Source organism: Alligator mississippiensis, chromosome 8 (assembly GCF_030867095.1).
Source record: "Alligator mississippiensis isolate rAllMis1 chromosome 8, rAllMis1, whole genome shotgun sequence".
NCBI lineage: Eukaryota > Metazoa > Chordata > Crocodylia > Alligatoridae > Alligator > Alligator mississippiensis.
Genome location: NC_081831.1, coordinates 22,546,057 through 22,563,166, shown reverse-complemented (window position 1 = coordinate 22,563,166; position 17,110 = coordinate 22,546,057). Strand labels below are relative to the sequence as shown.

Sequence of the window (17,110 nt, the reverse complement as noted above, 5' to 3'; positions counted from 1 at the left end):
CTCCCTTGCAAACTAAGGCACAGTGGGGGGATACAGGCAGAGCCCCCCGACCCTAGCCCAGGCCCATTTCCTCTTCTCAAACTTTGCCACCCTCTGAAGCTCCCAGGTCCCCAGAGCTGGGGGTTGGGGGAGGAGAATTGGGGGGGTGGCCAGGGGCTCACCCCCCCATCCCATAACCAGTCACGTCTGACCCGTCTGGTTTCTCATAGCAACCAGACATGATGTCACACCCAGATGAACTTGGACTTGGGGGTGTTGAGCAGGGAAACAATGGGCCGAAGCTGCGGCTGGAGCAGGGCCCAAGAGCCCTGCCAGGGTTTGTGTGGGGGGGGAGAGGAAGGTGCCGGGCGGGGGGGAGGGGGGCTTCCACGGCCCCTCCTCTGGTCTTGCCCCCTCTCCCAGCTTTGTTCCCATTCTCTCCATCATGGGGGTACTTTTGGGGGCCGAGAGGTTGTTTCCATGGTAACTAGTGGCACCCAGGAGGATAACCTCTGTGGCAGTGCCCTGGACCCCTTTGTGGCACCCCAGAGTGGGTATACCTGCCCCATGTGGCTCCGCCCTCAGCCACAAGCCCCACCCATTCTGTGGCCTGGTCCTGTGGCACCTGGGGGTGGGGAAACGGGTCTCTGCCACCAGATTGGCTGCCCAGAAGTGGCGTGAGCACTCCCGATTGGCCCCTCTCAGCATCACCACTGTTGGATTGGCTGTAGCCATCCACGCGGCACCCATGCCAGCCAATAGCGGAGCAGGGATGGTGCCCAGGCTGGGTTTGGCTTGGCCAGGCCACCTGGCATAGTGCCCCTCCATTGGTTGGGGAGGGCTGGGCATCACTGCTGCCCCATCCAATCAGGGAAGCTGGCTCCAGGGCAAGGTGGCACCCAATTGGCCAAGGGTATCATGACAGTGAGTGATTAGCTGCCATCTCATTGGCTGGCATGGGCACCGCTTGGCATCAAGACTGGCACCGCGGCATGTGGGAGGGATCAGGATTGGCTGAGGGACAATGGTGCGGGGAGGCAGGCAGCCAATGGGAGGGAACTGAGGAGCAAAGGGCCGACAAAGCCTTAGGGGAAGGCAGCAGGATCCAGTGGTTACAGCCTGGACACCTGGGTTTTCTCCCCACTCTGGGAGGGGGACAAGGCCTGGTCCTTGGGCACCAGCCAGAAAGCAGAGGATGCTGGGAGCCGGATGCCTGGGTTCTCCTCCTACTTCTGAAACAGAGAGTACACTCTAGGGTCCAAGCCAGGACCCCTGGGATCTCCTCCCAGTTCAGAGCAGGGGAGCAGGGAGCAGCGTACGGCCTAGTTGGCGGAGCAAGGGGGCCCGGGCACCTGGGTTCTTCCTGCAGCCCTGCCACCTGTGAAAGACAAGTGGCACCTCATGGCTAAAGCAGGGGCTGGTGGGAGCTCCTGAAATCTGAGCAGGAGTCCCAGGGGATTAGAGCAAAGGGGGAAGTGGAGTACACCTGGACTCTTTGGTTCTCTACCTGTCTCTGCCCTTGTGTCGAGCTGTCCCAGACAGCACCCCCTAGACCCTGAGGTAGAGGGGGTATGCAAACCCAGCCTGCCCCAGCTGGGAGATCCCCATTCATAGACTGTGGGTGCCCCCTGGTGGTTAGGCCTGCATCCTGCGCCCCATGCACCCCCTGGTGGCTCCTCGGCTCCCTGCATTCCTCCCCTTCCCTGCATTCTTCCCTTCCCCAAATTCACAAGCAGGAACCCCGGCATCCAGAGGGAGGGGAGGGGAAGGAAGGAGGGGCGGGGCAGGGCACAGCCCGGGAGATGCTGGCAAGGGAGGGGAGGCCACATAAAGTTGGGGATAGTGAACAGATGGATAGATATAAGTGGAAATGGACAGATGGATGGCCAGCCAGACATAGAAGTGAGACTGGATAGGAAGGAAGGAAGGAAGGAAGGAAGGAAGGAAGGAAGGAAGGAAGGAAGGAAGGAAGGAAGGAAGGAAGGAAGGACAGGCAGACAGATTAAAGAAAGAAAGAAAGAAAGAATTCACGAATTTGCGTGAAAGAAAGAAAGAAAGACTTTGTGACAGATGGATGGATGGAAGGATGGATGGCTAAGTAAGTAGGTAGGGAGAGAGGTGTGTGGAGCTGCCTGGGTGGGGATGAGAAGATGGGGATTGGCAGGGGGGGCAGACAGGGGTGGGTGTGAGTAGCTAGGCCTGTTGCCCGCATTAACCTACCCTCTCTCTTGTCCCTTTTCTCTCTTCCAGTCTTGGTTCCTCTGATGGAATCTCCCAGGGAGAGACCCCCTGCGCCCCCATCCCCACCGCCCGCGGGCACCTCCGTCCAGACCTGGGGTCCCCACCTGCTCGCTTGCCCCCACGCGCTGGAGCCAACCACCACCGACGAGGTCTGTGCCCTCCAACCTGGAGACTCCCAACGCCTCCTGGACCTGCTGGCACCAGCCCCTGTGGCAGCTTGGGTTGGGGGGGCTCATGCCCCCTGGCCCAGACCCAGCAGCATTCAGGGCTCAGGGTGCTTATGTGTGCTGGGAGCAAGTTCCCCCTGCCATCCATGAGCAGGGCTGCCGAGGATTCTGGACATTTCCCAGCATGCTCAGCAGCCAAAACCTGGGGTGGGGGTGGCCAGAGGCTTCTCCCAGCAAACATAAGCGCCAGGACCTGGGAGCGGTGTTTGGCTCCCTGCATGCCAGCCCCCCTCCCCCCCACAGGGGAGGGGGCACCAGTACAACCAGATACCAGGGGGTGCTGGTGGCTGGGGGTGGGGCACAGCCTGGGCAGGGGTCTCTGCTGGGAGTGGGGGGGCAGAGAGGCCCCCAAGCTAAGTCCCCTGGGGCAGCCCCCCCCACCCCTCCCCACCCCCTGCTTCCCTCCTGTGTCAGGCGTGACTGGCCGGTTCCTCGCCCCCCACCCTTGTGTCTCTCACCCGCGCTTTGGATCCCGTGTTTGAGTTCTATGATGATTGTTTTGACACGACGCGTTTCTGTGATGTTCCCTGAACCACAGCGAGCCGCTAGGCCTGGGTCTGGGGTGGGGGATGGCCACACATGTGACCCCCCTCCACCTACACGCCTTGCCCACGGGGTCCTGGCTACCACCATCTAGCCATAAACCGTGGGCAAGAGCCGGGACCCTCCCCCCACCACCCCCTTCCCCGCCGCAGCCCCTGGTGCCGTCCGGGCCGGGCGGAAAGGGATCTGTGCCGATGACACGCGCGTGCACGCACACACATGCAGCGATCACATGGCTACACATACACACACACACATACACACACCACATCTTCTCCTTCGCACACTGAAAAACCCAAAGGAAACCCAATGTAGGCAGGATGGGGCCTTCCCTCACCTCCCCACCACTTCCTTCTACAGGGGCAGCCGCTGCCCCAAAGCAGCTGCCTCTGGGGCAGAATGCTGCAGCAGCCACATATAACAGCCATAGGAGGAAGGATGGACTGGGGGGAAAAGGGGAGAATTTGGCCCTAATTATGGGCTCTCGTTTGGAATCCCCTAAAGGTGAAACCTGTTGTAGTCAAAATCCCTGATCCCCCACCTCAAAGGATCATGGGAGAAACCAATGAGTTGCCTGCTGGGCTGTGCATGGTCTGTCAATTCTGACACCTGCCTCCCCCCACCCCCTTCTCATTGGCATGGGGGGGGGTTGTTCCTTCCTGCTCTGCTCACTCGGGTAGGGGGCAGGGAGATGCTGGGGGGTGGGGCAGAAACCTGCCCCCCCCCAATTGAAATGCAATGATGTTCCAGTCCCAGTGGAGAAACAGGGTCATAATGGGAGGACTGGGGTGCTGTTACTGAGTCCCCACCCCTCTCCCCGCCACAGCTCCCCCCCAGGTAGGAGTCAGAGCCTGGCACAGAGCAGCTCCCAGCTTGTTGGGGGGAACCCTGGAGCCCTGCCCTGCCAGTGCCCCCTGCGCCTACCCCAGCACACAGCTGCAGGACAGCTGGGCACCCCTGGGGCAGCTGGGCAGGGGAAAGGTCCAGAACAAACTTGTCCCCAAGGGCATAAGGTTGCCTTCAGTCAGCTGGGAACAAGGCTCTTGGGGGATCCAAGAGGCCCCCTATAGGGCAGGGAGGGAGATCCAGAGCTGACCTGATGCCCCCAGATTGATGCCCTGCAGTCTTGAGTTCCCCCCCGACCCCAGCCCCTCTTCTAGACACCCCGACCCCAGACCCCTGTAGTATGACACCTCCTTGAAAGAGAGGGGTCCTCAGCCAGCTAGCACTGGACTCCAGACCCTGGTGGGGCTGTGGACTGTTGCCCCCAGGTTCAGCCAGGGTCCCTGGGCTGGGGTGGGGGCACTGAGTGGAGCTTTCCAGGGGGGTCCCATGATGGCTCATGGATCCCCCACCTCCCCGGTGGGGCTGTTGAAAACCGCTTTAAAAAAAAACCACACATACACACACACACAAAAAAACCCTTAAAATAATAATATTAATAAAAATAATTAAAAAAAATAAAATAAAAAAAGAGCTAAAACCAGAGCTATATATGGGAAGACCAGTAATGAACCCACAGGGTTTTCCTTCGAGCCAAGTGCAATGATCGCCTAGTTTTAATAACTTTGTATGTTAAAAGATTGTTAAGAAGAAGAGGAAAAAAGAGTCTATTTTTTTTTCTTGTGCTTGTCCCACATCCCGGGGACGCTAAAAATGCGGGGATGCCCAGCCTTCGGAAGTGTGGGAAAAGCCCTTTTCTTGGGGGAGTTCTTGTCCCTTTATTTTTGCATCCATTTCCCATATATATATATAAATATATATATATATATATATATATATATAATTTTTTTCCTTCTCATTTGTTGTCGTATATTTTTTTTCCTCCTGAGGACTCCTGGGTTCTTCCTCCAGGAGCCATGTCATTATTGTTGGGTTTGTTGTGTTTTTTTTTTCTGTTGGTTTTTTCTTTTTTTTTCTATTCCTCCTTTGTCTTCGTGGGAATATTTTTCTTTCTTTTTTGGGGGGGAGTGGGGGCAAAAGGGATTGGGTTTTATTTTTTTTATGGGGGGGAGGCTTTTTCCCACCAAGAAAAAAAAAGAAAAAGAAAGAGCAAGGTTCCCTCTGGACCTGGACAGGAATAAGGCAAAATTAAAAAAAAAAACAAAAAAAAAACCACGGGAAAAGGAAAAAAAATAACAGAAAATAAAAAAAGAAAAAAAATTTAAAAAATCAAGCAAAGCCGCAAAGAAACAAAAAAGGCTGAAAAAACCATATATATATAAAAAAAGAGAAAATGATTAAAAAAGACAAAAAAAGAAGAAGAACCGAACCCACAAACCCTGGTGCTTTTCCAATATAAAGGACATTAAGACTCTATTATACATAGTTTATGAACCAATTAATTGTTATCATAAAGCACATGTTAGGCAACACGCATTATCCTCCTTTATGTTAAGGCCAAGGCAGGGCGGAGCAGCGGCCCGGAGCCGGGGTCTCCCCAGCTTGGGGGGCTGGGGCAGCGCTGGGGGCTAAGGGGGCACTGGAGCAGCGGGAGCAACCCCGGAGACCCTTCCCCAGGGCCCAGGACAGGGGGACTGGCCCCTGTCCTGGGCGCATGGAGCAGGGGGCCCATCTCTCTCCAGGGCCCATGGAGCGAGGATCGATCCCTGTGCAGGGCCCATGGAGGGAGCGGGGACCGGCCCTTTCCCTGGGTGCATCACGGAGCGACCCCTCCACAGCCCCTGCCCCGCTCTCAGCAACCCCCGCCCAAACTGTCCCGCGGGTCCCCCCCGCATCAGGATCGGGGCCCCTCCCCTCTCCCCCCGTGGGTTTCTTTGGAGCCAAGCGCCAAGTTCATCTCACCAGCATTTCCGCCCCCACGGAGCCCCCCCCCGGGGCAGGAGCCGCCCCCCCGCCCCCCCCCCGGGGCAGGAGCTGTCCCCCCGCCCTTCCCTCCTCGTCCCGCCCCGGGAGGGCCCGATCCCGCGGGTGCCTTATCGCGGCCGGCCGCGGCCGCTGTGCCTTCCACGCCCCCCGCCGGGGCAGCCGCGTAGCTGGCTCCGGCGGGGAGGGAGGGGGGGCTGCGATCGACCCCCCCCTCCCCCCCCCCAGTCGAACCTCCCCCCCACCCCACCCTCAAAGCAATAAGATCCGGGGTCCGGCAGGGGACGCCCCGCCCTGCTGGGGGGTCTCGATCCGCATCCCGGTCCTGATCCGGATGGAAGAGGGGGCTTGTCTCTCCCCGCCCCCCAGCCGGGCTCAGGAGACCCCTGAAAGGCGCCTCCAGCCCCCCTCCCCCCCACTCAGCCCCCCCGCCCCGGGGTCGCCCCCTAGCTCCCGCTGCTCCCCCCCGCCTCTCGCTCCAGGCCAAGCCCAGTGCGCCCCCGGCCTGGCCGCGGCCCCCGGGCTGCGCCCCCCGCCCCCGCTCTCGCGAACAAGTTTCTTCCTAGGCGAAGAGACGCAGTATGTATCCGTGCAGTACAGTATGATATCGCCCGGCCCGCCCCGCTCGCTCTCCGCCCGCTCCTCCCCGCATCCACAATAAAGCGTAGTTCTCGTTGCGGGTCGCCTCTGCGCCTTCTTCACAGCGCCCGGCCAGGGCTGAGCGGGGAGTCCCCATCCTGGCCTGGGAGGGTGGGGCTCCTGAGCCCGGCCTGGCGGGGGGGAGGGGATTTTGGCTTGGGGAAGGGTCCTTATCCCAGCCTGGGGGATTGAGCCCGGCTGCGGCAGGGGCTGATCCCGACCTGGGGGGCTTGAGTCCAGCTGGGTGGTCCTGAAACTGGCTTGGGAGTCTTGATTCTAGCCTGGGGGTCCCGATCTCGGCTGAAAGATCCTGATCCGAGTCTGAGGGGGTCCTAATCCCAGCATAAGGGTCCTGAGCCCGGCTGGGGACATCCTGATCCTGGCCCGAGGGCTTGGGGGGTCCTGGCAGCCTCTCGAGCTATGGGCCCCTTTCCTGGCCACGGGGGATCCCTGATTCTGCCCTAGGGGGGCGGGTCTCGGGCCCGGCCTGTGGTGGGGGAGTGAATCCGGGCAAAGAGCAGCGTCTCAGCGGGAGTTTGGGGGTGATCGGTGCACCCCTCCATAGAGACTCGTCCTCTCGACTCATAGCGGGCCGGAAGATTGGGGGACACCAGGGGTAGGTCACCCTCCTGCGCTCCCCCCCGACGCAACCCCCGCCCAGGTGTCGCCTCCCAAAAGGACACCAAAGAAAGACGGACACGCTGGCCTGGGCGCTCTCGGTTTTTCTTTTCGTCCCCAGCTCGTCACAGCTGCAGAGACGCGGGGACGGAGGGGTTAAGCAGCCCCATCCCACCCCCTAACTCAAGGGGCGCCCACAAGGCATGGAGGGGGGCGGGGGTCACGCAGCCCTGCCGGTGCCCCTCACTCCCGACCTGCAGCCCCCCCACCTCCCAGTCGCTGTCGTCCTCCTGTGGCCCTTGCGGGCACCTCGCTGGGCCCCCGGGGCTGACGCCATAGTCCCTCCCACTCAGTGCGGGGGGCGGGCCCTCTTCTCCAGCACGGAGAGGGTTAATCTTCCAGCTCAAAGCTTGGGTGGGGGACGGACGGACTCTGCCCTTCCACTGGGAGGGGGGCACCTCCATCCGTGCACACTGCGGGGGCTACCATCCCCCAGCAGCACCTGGGACCGGACGCACTTCATTACACCCATGGCTCCTCCAACAGATCTTGGCGGGGCGGTGGGGGGGGCATTCATCCACGCTACCCCGCCACCCCAAAGCGCGTACAGCAGCTGAGACGCAACACACTTCATCACACCCACGACTCCAATGTCCCGGAGCCACGGATCTGCGCGGGGGGAGGGGGTGCTGCCCCCCGACCATAACAGTTTGCCTTCGGGGGCGGCCCTCTGCCGCCGCTGGCCTCCGCCCCGCTCACAACAGCTGAGACCGCACGCACTTCAGGGCCCGATGGCTCCTCCAGTGTCATCACCGCGGGCTGGTCTCCGCCGGGCCCTCAGCCTTGGGCCGTGGGGGCCGCTCCTGCTTGATGGGCGGCGCTGCGGGGCCGGGGCCGGGGCCAGGGCTGGGCCCGGAGGCCGGGACCGGGACGGGGGCCGTGGCCTGGTCGCGCAGGAGGCGCACGAGGAAGTCGATGTACTTCATGGCCAGGCGCAGGATCTCGTTCTTACTCAGCTTCTTGTCGGGCGGGTGCGTGGGCAGCAGGCGGCGCAGCTCGGCGAAGGCCCCGTTCACGTTCTGTTGCCGCCAGCGCTCGCGGCTGTTGGTGAAGACCCTCCGGGCCACCTTGTGCGGCTGCCCTGGGGGGGGGGCGGGCCGCAGGTCAGCTGCAGGCCCGGCCCCAGGGTACCGTGCCCCCCAGCCCCCCCGCCCGGGTCTGGGCTGCAGCTAGCTGGGGGGCTGGGGGGGAGACAAGCTCCGTGCCCCCGACATCCCCCCGGCCCCCAGGCAATCTTGCCTCCCCAGCCCCCGACCCCTTGCCTGGCCCTGGGGTGCAGCTGTCTCTGGGTGGGGGCGTCGGGGCTAGGGAGACAGGCCCCGTGCCCCTCCCCCAATCTCCCCGCCCCCAAGGCATCTTGCCCCCCAGTCCCTCCTGCCCGGGTCTGGGGTGCAGCTGGCTCTGAGGGGCAACATCGGGACTGAGGAGACAGGCCCCGTGCCCCCCTAACTTCCCCAGCCCCCAGGGCATGTTGTCCCCCTCCCCTCCTCTCTGGGTCTAGGGTGCAGCTAGTTCTGGGGGAGAAGGGTGTCAGGGCTGTGGAGACGGGGACCCCGCTTGCTTGGCCCTGGGTATAGCTGGCTCTGGGGGGGTCCTGGCTGGGGAGAAGAGCCCCGTGACTCCCACAGTCCCCCGGCCTCCAGGGGATCTTCCCCCACCCTCGACGGGGCCTTTGGGGGAGGGGGATTTCGGGGCTGGGGAGACGGTTGCCTGGCCCCTGGAGTGCGGCTGGCTCTGGGGGGCCGTCGGAGCTGGGGGGACGGGGCCCCTTACCCGACATTGCCCTCCCCCCTGGGAGCCCAGACGCCCGGGTCCCTGCCCTGGGGGGGCACTCACCGTCCCCCAGGTCCTGGTCAAAGTGGGTGCAGGGTCGGCGCTTGAGGCGGCTGCTGGGGAAGAGGCTGAACGTCCCCGCGGGGCCGATGTAGACGCTGGGGGTGGGTAGAAATGGGGGGTGAGGGCGGGGCCAGTTGAGGCGGGGTTAGGAAGCTCCGCCCCACAGTCCCGCCCGGGTCTGCACTGACCTGTTGAGGAAGGGGTGGGGACGGTACTGGGGTGGCAGCAGGGGCAGCGGTGGCGGCGCCGCGGCTGAGAGCTGCAGCAGGGGGGGCAGGGGACGCAGGGCCGTGAGCTCTGTGGTGGGCACGGGCGGCGGCGGGGGGCGCTTGCTGTGCGCCAGGCTGATGACGGGCACATCGGGGGGCGGCGGGGGGGACGCCCCGGGGCTGGCCCGGGGGGAGGGCGGCGAGGGGGCGGGAGAGCTGACGGGGGGGCTGGGCCGGGCAGGCGCGGGGGGGCTGGGGCGCCCGCCCGAGGGAGCGTCTTTCAGCTTCTCCATCATCTTTGGGCCGGGGGGTCGCGGCGGTGGTGCCTCCTGCTGGAGCCGGGGGGCATCTGCGAAGAGAGGGGGACAGGCCTGAGACCGGTGGGGGGCATCCTTGCCCCCCTCCTCCAATTCCTCCCTGCCCCAGATGGGACTCCCCCCTCCTTGATGTCATCCGGAGTTGGGGAAACTGAGGCAGGCAGCGCTGGTGGGGCTGGGAGCAAGGTCTCTTGTGGGCTGGGTGGGGCATGGGGCGCCCGAGCCCCTTCTGGGCCGGGCTCGGCCAGTCATTCCCCACACACACCGGAGCCTCGTGTGCCAAGCGGCCCAGTGTGCACTGCAGGAGGGCGGCCCCTGGTGGCTCTCTGCTGCGTAGCACCCCCTCTCCGACCCTCTCCCCATGGCTGTTGGGGGGTGGGGGGAGGGCACCAGCCAGCCACCCCCTGCGCAAGCGAGCTGGTGAGCCTGTTGCACACGTGTGTGCATGAACTCCCATGCGTAGACAGGCGTGCATGCAGACCTGGACAAAGCTGTTGCAGACCTGGGCGCACACGTGTGCAGGGATGTACAGGCCCATGCATGTGCAAATACACACGTGCTTGGAGATCATCCCACGGGAAGGAGGGCGGGGCCTGGGGGCCACACGTGTGTGGGTGGGTGAATATCGGTGTGCACATGTGTGCCTGTGCATGAACATGGGTGTTTGTGAATATATGCAAGTGTGTGTGCATGTGTGAACGTGTGTAGTGTACATCCATGTGTAAACAGGCTGTGCATGTATGCAACCAAACGTGTGTGTGAATTTACACAAGTGTGTGCATGTGTGTGTGAACATAGGTCATGTGCGCATGTGTGACTAGTTGCATGTGTGTATGTGTGTAAATGTATGTGAATGTGCATGTGAGTGAACATATACAAGTGTATGGAGGCATGTCAACATGTGAGTGTGTGGATGAGTGTGCAAACAGGTTGTGCATTCATGTGTGACTATGCACATGTGTAGGTGAATGTATGCAAATGTGTGTGTGAACATTGTGTGAATGTGTATAAATGTATGCCAGTGCATGCATGTGCAAATGTGTGAACATGTGTGTGAATGTAAGTTGTACATGTGATCAAGTGTGTGTGTGAAACTGTCTGTGTGAGAATGTGTGGACTGGAGTTAATGTGGGGAGAATTAAAACATTGGCATGCCTGTATCTCATGCACAGACACCTCCCCTGCATGTACACCCCACTGCCCCCTGCAAACACTGTACACACACACACACACACACACACCACTTGCACATCTCTGGTGTACTGTGTGCATGTGCTATATGTATGGGCTCTTGTGTAATAGCTCCGGGTGTGAAGGAGGCATGTAAGCTTTGGGGGTGCATGAGGCATATGGGCATGCTCACACACACACACACACACACACACAGATGCACTCTGACAGACATATACACAGCATGCATATACAACCACACACACCAACACATGCACAGGCCCCCACATGCTTGTGTACATATACACTACGTGCATGCTCTGACATGCATGCTCTGACACATGCACCCCCCTACACATGTACACATATACAGTTAAGTGCATGCTCTGACACAACCACACTGTGGCCCACTCATGCACAAACGCAACCACACTGTAACAAGCACAAATGCACACTCTGACTTGCGCACATGGGCACCCACACATGCACCCATCTGTACACAAGATGATCCCCAACCACGCTTCCACCCTGAGGCCTTTTCATGTGGTCTCTGCAATCTCTGGGCTGGGCCCAGTGGAGATAAAAGCCAGTGGTGGCACAAGAGAAAAGGGTGGTGTGAAGCCCAGACTGGCCCCGGCTGGAGTTGTCCTGGAACTCCCCCACCCAGGGCAGTGGGGGTTGGGGCTGGGTGGGTGGTGGTCTGGGGAACTGAAGGGAAGTGGTGGGAGGCTTTGCTGACATACAGCTCTGAGCTCCAGACCCCTCTGTGCCTGTCTCCTCCTGGGGGGGTATTCAAAGGGACTTGGGGAGGAAGTGGGGGTTGGGGTGGCACAGAGGGGCCTGGGTGGCCAGACACGGCTGAGCCCCACATGGCTGTGACCTCTGTGAGATTTCCCACGGACAAGGTGGTCCTGGCCTCTGCTCCTGAGGGTGTAGCCTCAAGTGCACAGGCCTTATTATAACTAACCCCCCCACCCAGTCCTCCCCTGCTTTGACAGCGTGGTGAGGCCATGGGTAATAGCCCTACAGACCTGAGAGGGAGCCAGGACCCACACACCAGAGCTTTGGATCTCAGCTGAGCAGCACAGTGCTTATATTATATTATATTATATTATATTATATGCACCTATTTTAGTTGTTATTCAATATATTACACATAAAAATAAACACAATATAAATGTATTTGCATTGCAGGGAAATTATAATATAATATATTGTAATACAATACAGTTTTATTAAAATGCATTGCCATAGATATGTTACACAGATATGTACATGTATGTGTGTATATATATCAATATAAAATACATATACATACACATACATACATGTATATATAGATATCTATCTCTATCTAGAAACCACATCCATCATATAGGATGCATGTATGCATTTATGTGATTGTGTCCTATAGGATAGGATTCTATACGATGAAACATGATAACATATCTGTAATCATATTCATAATTATATGCGATAATATACATGTTATCATTACACATTGTATTTACAGTTATAGCTGTGTTTAAAGGACTAGCTGATGGTATGAGATACAATCGCATAATTATATGTATATGTGGTTATAATATTTACAATTATAGATGTGATATAATTGTAGGTCACATTTTATACAATGATGATAAAATTGCGTAATGATATCCTATTTAGATGTGGTTATAATTCTATGCATAATGTTATTTTTGTCTATGCACATCTCTAGATAGATAGATATGTTACTGGTGTGTATCATATTTATATGGTTATAATTTTAAATAGAATTTGGTGTGAGTGTCTACAATACGACTGCATGATCATATCCCCTTGCTATGTGGTTGTGGTTATGTATCATTATATACAAGTAGACAAGTGATATCATCGTGTATTCACATTAGATCTAATCGTGGGGAAATAACACACACCCACCTTCGATACCCACTCATGTTGGTGCATGCAGTCTGTGTGGGCAACATGTAGGACACCACCACACACATGATGACACGACAGAGGCTTACACAACACGTGTGCACATCTGCGGGGGGGGTTTAGAGAGCAGGGCATGTGTTTGGGGGATAGGAGGATGCACCCACAAACACCCACACAGGCATACACATACACATGCACCTGACACACCAAACACATGCAGCTGGACCTCTTCACAGCCAAAGCACTCTCAGGTGCCCCTTGAACTGGGACTAAAGGGTATGTGTTTGTGCCCCCATCCTGCCTCGGCCTGAATCCAGCCTGAGCCCGGATGGAGCCAGATGGGGCCAGAGCAATGGGCTTGGGAAGTGGCTGGGACCCAACTCAGGAGACTCGCTGGAGCCTCAGATTGGAGATCCAAACCTGGGGCTTGGATTCAAATTCTCCTAGGGGGCAAAATCCCACCACAACCGCCAGGGCCTGTACCCCCCTCTCAGGCAGCTTCTGCTCCACAGGTGCCCCCAGCGGCCTCTCCTGACACCCACACAACCCACCTGGGGGCAACTTCCAGTGCCCCTACATTCTCCATGCCATGGGACCCCCGTTACTTCCTGTGACAAGGCTGGGACCCACCCTCAGGCCTGGTCTTAGGGGCTGCACTGTGGTCATCAACTCTATCCTGGCCTGCCTTGCCGGAGGCTCCCTGTTGCACACACATGTGCCTACATAGGCACCCATCCCCTGTGCATGTGTTGCCCCACTCCGGCAGCTCCCCTGAGGGCAGGTGGAGGCCTCCAACTCTCCAGGCTGGTTGCGGGGGGTAATCTTTGCAAAGGGGGTATCTTTTCAAGGAGGGAGGTGTGCAATAGGGGGGGCTGTCTCTAGCAGCAGGACACCCCCCTCATCTTGGAAGGGGACCTGGGGGGGGTTCTCCAGCCGCGTGTGGACGCTGCACTCACCGTGACTGTCACCCCCAGGGCCCGACGGCCGCCTCAGGGTCCCTGGGCTCCATATTCTGCCAGCTGCTGCCCTGGGATCAAGGGTGGGGTGATGGGGGAGTGTAGCCCCAAATGCAGGGCAGGGACTGGGTGCGGAATGGCGGTGTGGGGCCCCCAGGCACCCCCTCCCCCCCGCCGTGCTGCTGGGGATGGTGATTTTCCGTCAGTGCAAGCTGCTTTGCAGAAGTCTGGTCCTCCGCCCCCCCCTCCCTGCTCCGCCCCCCCCGGCCCCCCCACCCGCCCCTTTGGGATGTTTCCTGCTCTCTGCCGCCGGCTGATAAGGCCCGGAGCTGCCTGTGCCCGGCTGATAAGGAAGCTCCCTCCCGGGCCAGGCCTGGAAGGGAAATAAGAGGAAACTGTCGTGGAAGCGTTAATTGGGGGGGGGGGGTGTGCTACTCATTAGCCCAGTGGCAAATGCAAAGGGGGGCCTGGATTTGGGGCAGGGCTGGGGGGTCACTCAGGGGAGCACGTCAGGGGACAGGCGGAGACAGGAGGGCTGGAGGAATCTCCTCCCCATGCACACACAGGCCAGATTCCTGGGTTCCAGACCCTTCGGTCAGGCAGGCTGTTGTGGCCTGCCTCAGTTTCCCCTCTGTGGAGGCTGGCTGGAGGGCCTTGACTGCAGGAGGGTGACCTGGGAACAGGGGTCAAGAGGTGCCTGGGCTCAGGGAAGGTGGGATTCCTGGGGTCAGGCTGGCCAGGACCCCGCTTTGGACGGCCTGCCACCTGGTCTGTCTGTCAGTCTGCTGGTCCCCTCCCCCAGCCCCTGGAGCTTGAACTGGAATCAGAGTCGCCTGATAGTTTCCATCTACAGCCCCTGTTTCCATCCACAGCACCCAGCACTTCTTCCAGGCTGAAACACTGACTGGGGTTGGAGCCCTCCAGCTCCCCCCCACCCCCCAGGCCTGGTCCCCTCCCCACCCCCACTCCAACGGGTGTTTTGGGGAAGTTCCTCTTAAATCAGAAGAAGTTTCAGTTTCTAGCGTGTTGGAGGTTGCTTTTTAAAGAGGCCTCTGTGCCCAGGGCCTGCCTGGCACCAGGAGCTGGGGGCTGGGAGCCCGGATGCCTGGCTTCTATCCTGATTCTGGGAGGAGAAGGGGGTGGTTGGGTAGGTTAGAAGTAAGAGCTGGGACACCTGGGTTCTCTCCCAGCTGTGGGGGTGCGGTGGGATCTAGCTGTGAGATGGGAGAGGGGCTGGGAACCAGGACACCTGGGTTCCATCGGCTACCTGTTGCAGGAAGGGGGGTGAGTCCCAGCCCCTATCCCTGCCTCAGTTTCCCCTGTCTGCATGACACCAGCTCAGCAGGTGCCCCTCACTCCTGACCCGCAGCACCACCCCCTCCCCCTGGCTGCCTGCTGTTCTCTGTGGCTGTTGGATCCCACCCCAGAGGTGGCTGCATTTCAGCACCCGGGCGGTGGCAGGCAGGGGCAGGGGGCTGGACAGGGCCAGTAGGACCTGGGGAGGGGGGCAGGGGGATCCAGGGCGGGGCAGGGCAGCCGGGAGAGCTGGTGGCTAGGGGGCACTGAGTCACAGTGGAGGGAGGGGGCCTCACGCCCGGTTTCCTCTGCTTCCCTGGCAGTTCCTGTCCGGTGGCAGCCCTCAACTGCTAGTCCCCCCGGGGCCCGGACGCCTGGGTTCTCCCCCAGCTCTGCGAGGTGGGCTGGGGGCGAGCAGAGAGCCCGGGCGCCTGCGCTGTCTCCCCTGTGCCTCAGTTTCCCTCCCTCTCTCCGCCCGGCTTGGGGTGGGGCTGGGGGGCGCCATGGCAACACTGCGCCCATAGAGATGACTCTCCCCCTAGCAACGGACACTCCCCCTAGCGACGGATGCTCCCCTCCCCAGCAACGACCCCCCAAAGGGACCCCCAGAGGCCTTGCCGGGCGGGGGGGGCCCGGATGCTTGAATCCCGAGGCGGTGACTCGCGTGGCGACGCTCGCGCGTGGCCCCCCCACCTCCTGCCGGACGCACCTGGCCCCGGAGCGGACGCGGCCGGGACCGGGTGTTTCCTGCAGCGGGGGGAGGGGGGGGCAGGATGCAGGGTGGGGGCAGGTGGTGGGGACCCCCGCGGAGGGGCGGGGCCTCGGGCAGGGGGCGTGTGTCTGCACGAGTAGTGCGAGTGCAAGCCCCGCCCACAGCGCCGGCTTGGCCCGACGCCGGGGTTCTCTCTAGCTCTAGGAGGGCAGCGGCGTCTACTGGTTGCCGGGGGAGGGCTGGGAGCTTGGACGCATGGGTTTTCCCCCAGCTCTAGGACGGGACTGGGGTCCCATGGTTATAGGTGCTGGGAGCCCCTGGGTTTCGTCCAGCTCTGGGCCGGGATCCGACAGTGACGCTCCGCACCACGGTGCCGGGCCGTGGCTACCGAGGGCCAGCAGTGCCCCACAGCCCGGGGCCGGGCGAGGAACCCAGGCAGCCCGGCGTGCCCAGCTCACCACTGCACCGCGCTCCCTTCCCGGAGCCGCGGATGGAACCCAGGTGCCCGACCCCCCGTGACCCGGCTCCAAGGAGCTACCGAGGACGTCGGGGCTGAGGGGTCAGAGCAGGGGCTAGGGCCTGTGCCCGGACGCCTGGGTTCTCTCCAGCTCGAGGTGGGGCGGGGTGCCAGTGACGTCTAGTGGATTGGAGGGAGGGGCGCGCTGGGATCCCGAACTCCTGGGTCCTCTCCCAGCTCTGGGAGGGAAGCGGGGTCTAGTGGTTAGAGCGGAGGGAGGCTGTTGCCCGGACGCCCGGGTTCTGTCCTCTCTCAGGAAGCCGTGCGGGATCTCACCCTGGCTCCCACTTCAGCCCCCCACCCCCGCCCAGGCCAAACCAGGTCAGAGTTGGCCCCGCACCAAGGGGGGAGGAGGGGTGGCAGCGTTTGGGCACGGGAAGGAGGGCGCTGCCAGGCCGAGGGGCCCGCGCTGGGTCCCTGTCTCCGGCCGCACGAGGCAGCCATGTGCGTGTCCCTCGCTGCCCTCGGCCTGCAGGGATCCCAGGTGTCCCCGCCCCCACCATGCTGCGAATGGAACTCAGGCGTCCGGGTCCCCAGTGTCACCTCTGGAAACCCCCCTGATGTGGAACCCAGGCGTCCCGTCGTGGAAAGAGCACCCCCCCGTGAGCTAGCCCTTCCAGCCCCGTGGGGCTGAGTCACTGGGACCTGCCCCGTCGGGGTGAGGGGTTGGCGACCAGACCATGGGCCAATGGGATCAGACCTGGGCCTGTCGGACACCTGGAGGCTGTTGGTTACAGGGGGAGTGCGGGGCTGGGAGGCCAGATACCTGGGCTTTCTGGGAGCGGAGTGGGGGTGCAAGCTCGGTTCTGACTTGGGTGGTGGGGAGGTCAGCTGGGGGCCAAGGCCTGTCCTGCTCAGGGCGGAGCCCCGGGGACCATCGGGGCGACGCTATTCTGGTCTCTGCCCCGCTAAAAATACCCGGCGCTGGAGAGGCTGAGGTGGCTGCAGGCAGGGCCGGGGCGCGGGGTGGCCACGAGGCCCGGGAACCCAGGCGTCCGGGACCTCAGCCCACCCCTGCTGCCTCTTCGCCCTGCTCCGCCG

The 17,110-nt window shown here is 60.9% G+C and overlaps 2 protein-coding genes across 11 annotated transcripts in view; one reads left to right on the top strand and one right to left on the bottom strand.

Moving 5' to 3' along the window:
* Window positions 1-6,492, top strand: part of NFIX (nuclear factor I X) — an 80,400-nt gene extending 73,908 nt beyond the window's left edge. For all 10 annotated transcript variants that reach the window (XM_059732254.1, XM_059732256.1, XM_059732250.1 and 7 more), the window contains one exon: window positions 2,230-6,492. In XM_059732254.1, coding sequence (XP_059588237.1) covers window positions 2,230-2,244 — 15 coding nt within the window. In that variant the 3' untranslated portion in view covers window positions 2,245-6,492. The remainder of the gene's footprint in view (window positions 1-2,229) is intronic.
* Window positions 6,493-7,161: 669 nt separating this feature from the next.
* On the bottom strand, window positions 7,162-13,787 carry LYL1 (LYL1 basic helix-loop-helix family member). Its single transcript, XM_006262345.3, has 4 exons — window positions 13,545-13,787; window positions 9,158-9,527; window positions 8,970-9,064; window positions 7,162-8,214 (listed from the first exon to the last, which is right to left on the bottom strand). Exons 2-4 carry the CDS (start codon window positions 9,472-9,474, stop codon window positions 7,883-7,885), a joined length of 744 nt encoding a protein of 247 aa, XP_006262407.2. The 5' UTR covers window positions 9,475-9,527; window positions 13,545-13,787; the 3' UTR covers window positions 7,162-7,882.
* Window positions 13,788-17,110: the final 3,323 nt, after the last annotated feature.

What these genes read in the sequence shown, in the direction of transcription:
- LYL1 (XM_006262345.3), bottom strand. Translation starts at nt 9,474, where the DNA reads ATGATGGAGAAGCTGAAAGACGCTCCCTCGGGCGGGCGCCCCAGCCCC. An exon ending in CCCCACCCCTTCCTCAACAG is followed by an intron (nt 9,065 to 9,157) that starts GTCAGTGCAGAC and finishes ACCCACCCCCAG; the next exon opens with CGTCTACATCGGCCCCGCGG. An exon ending in TGACCAGGACCTGGGGGACG is followed by an intron (nt 8,215 to 8,969) that starts GTGAGTGCCCCC and finishes CCCCCCCCCCAG; the next exon opens with GGCAGCCGCACAAGGTGGCC.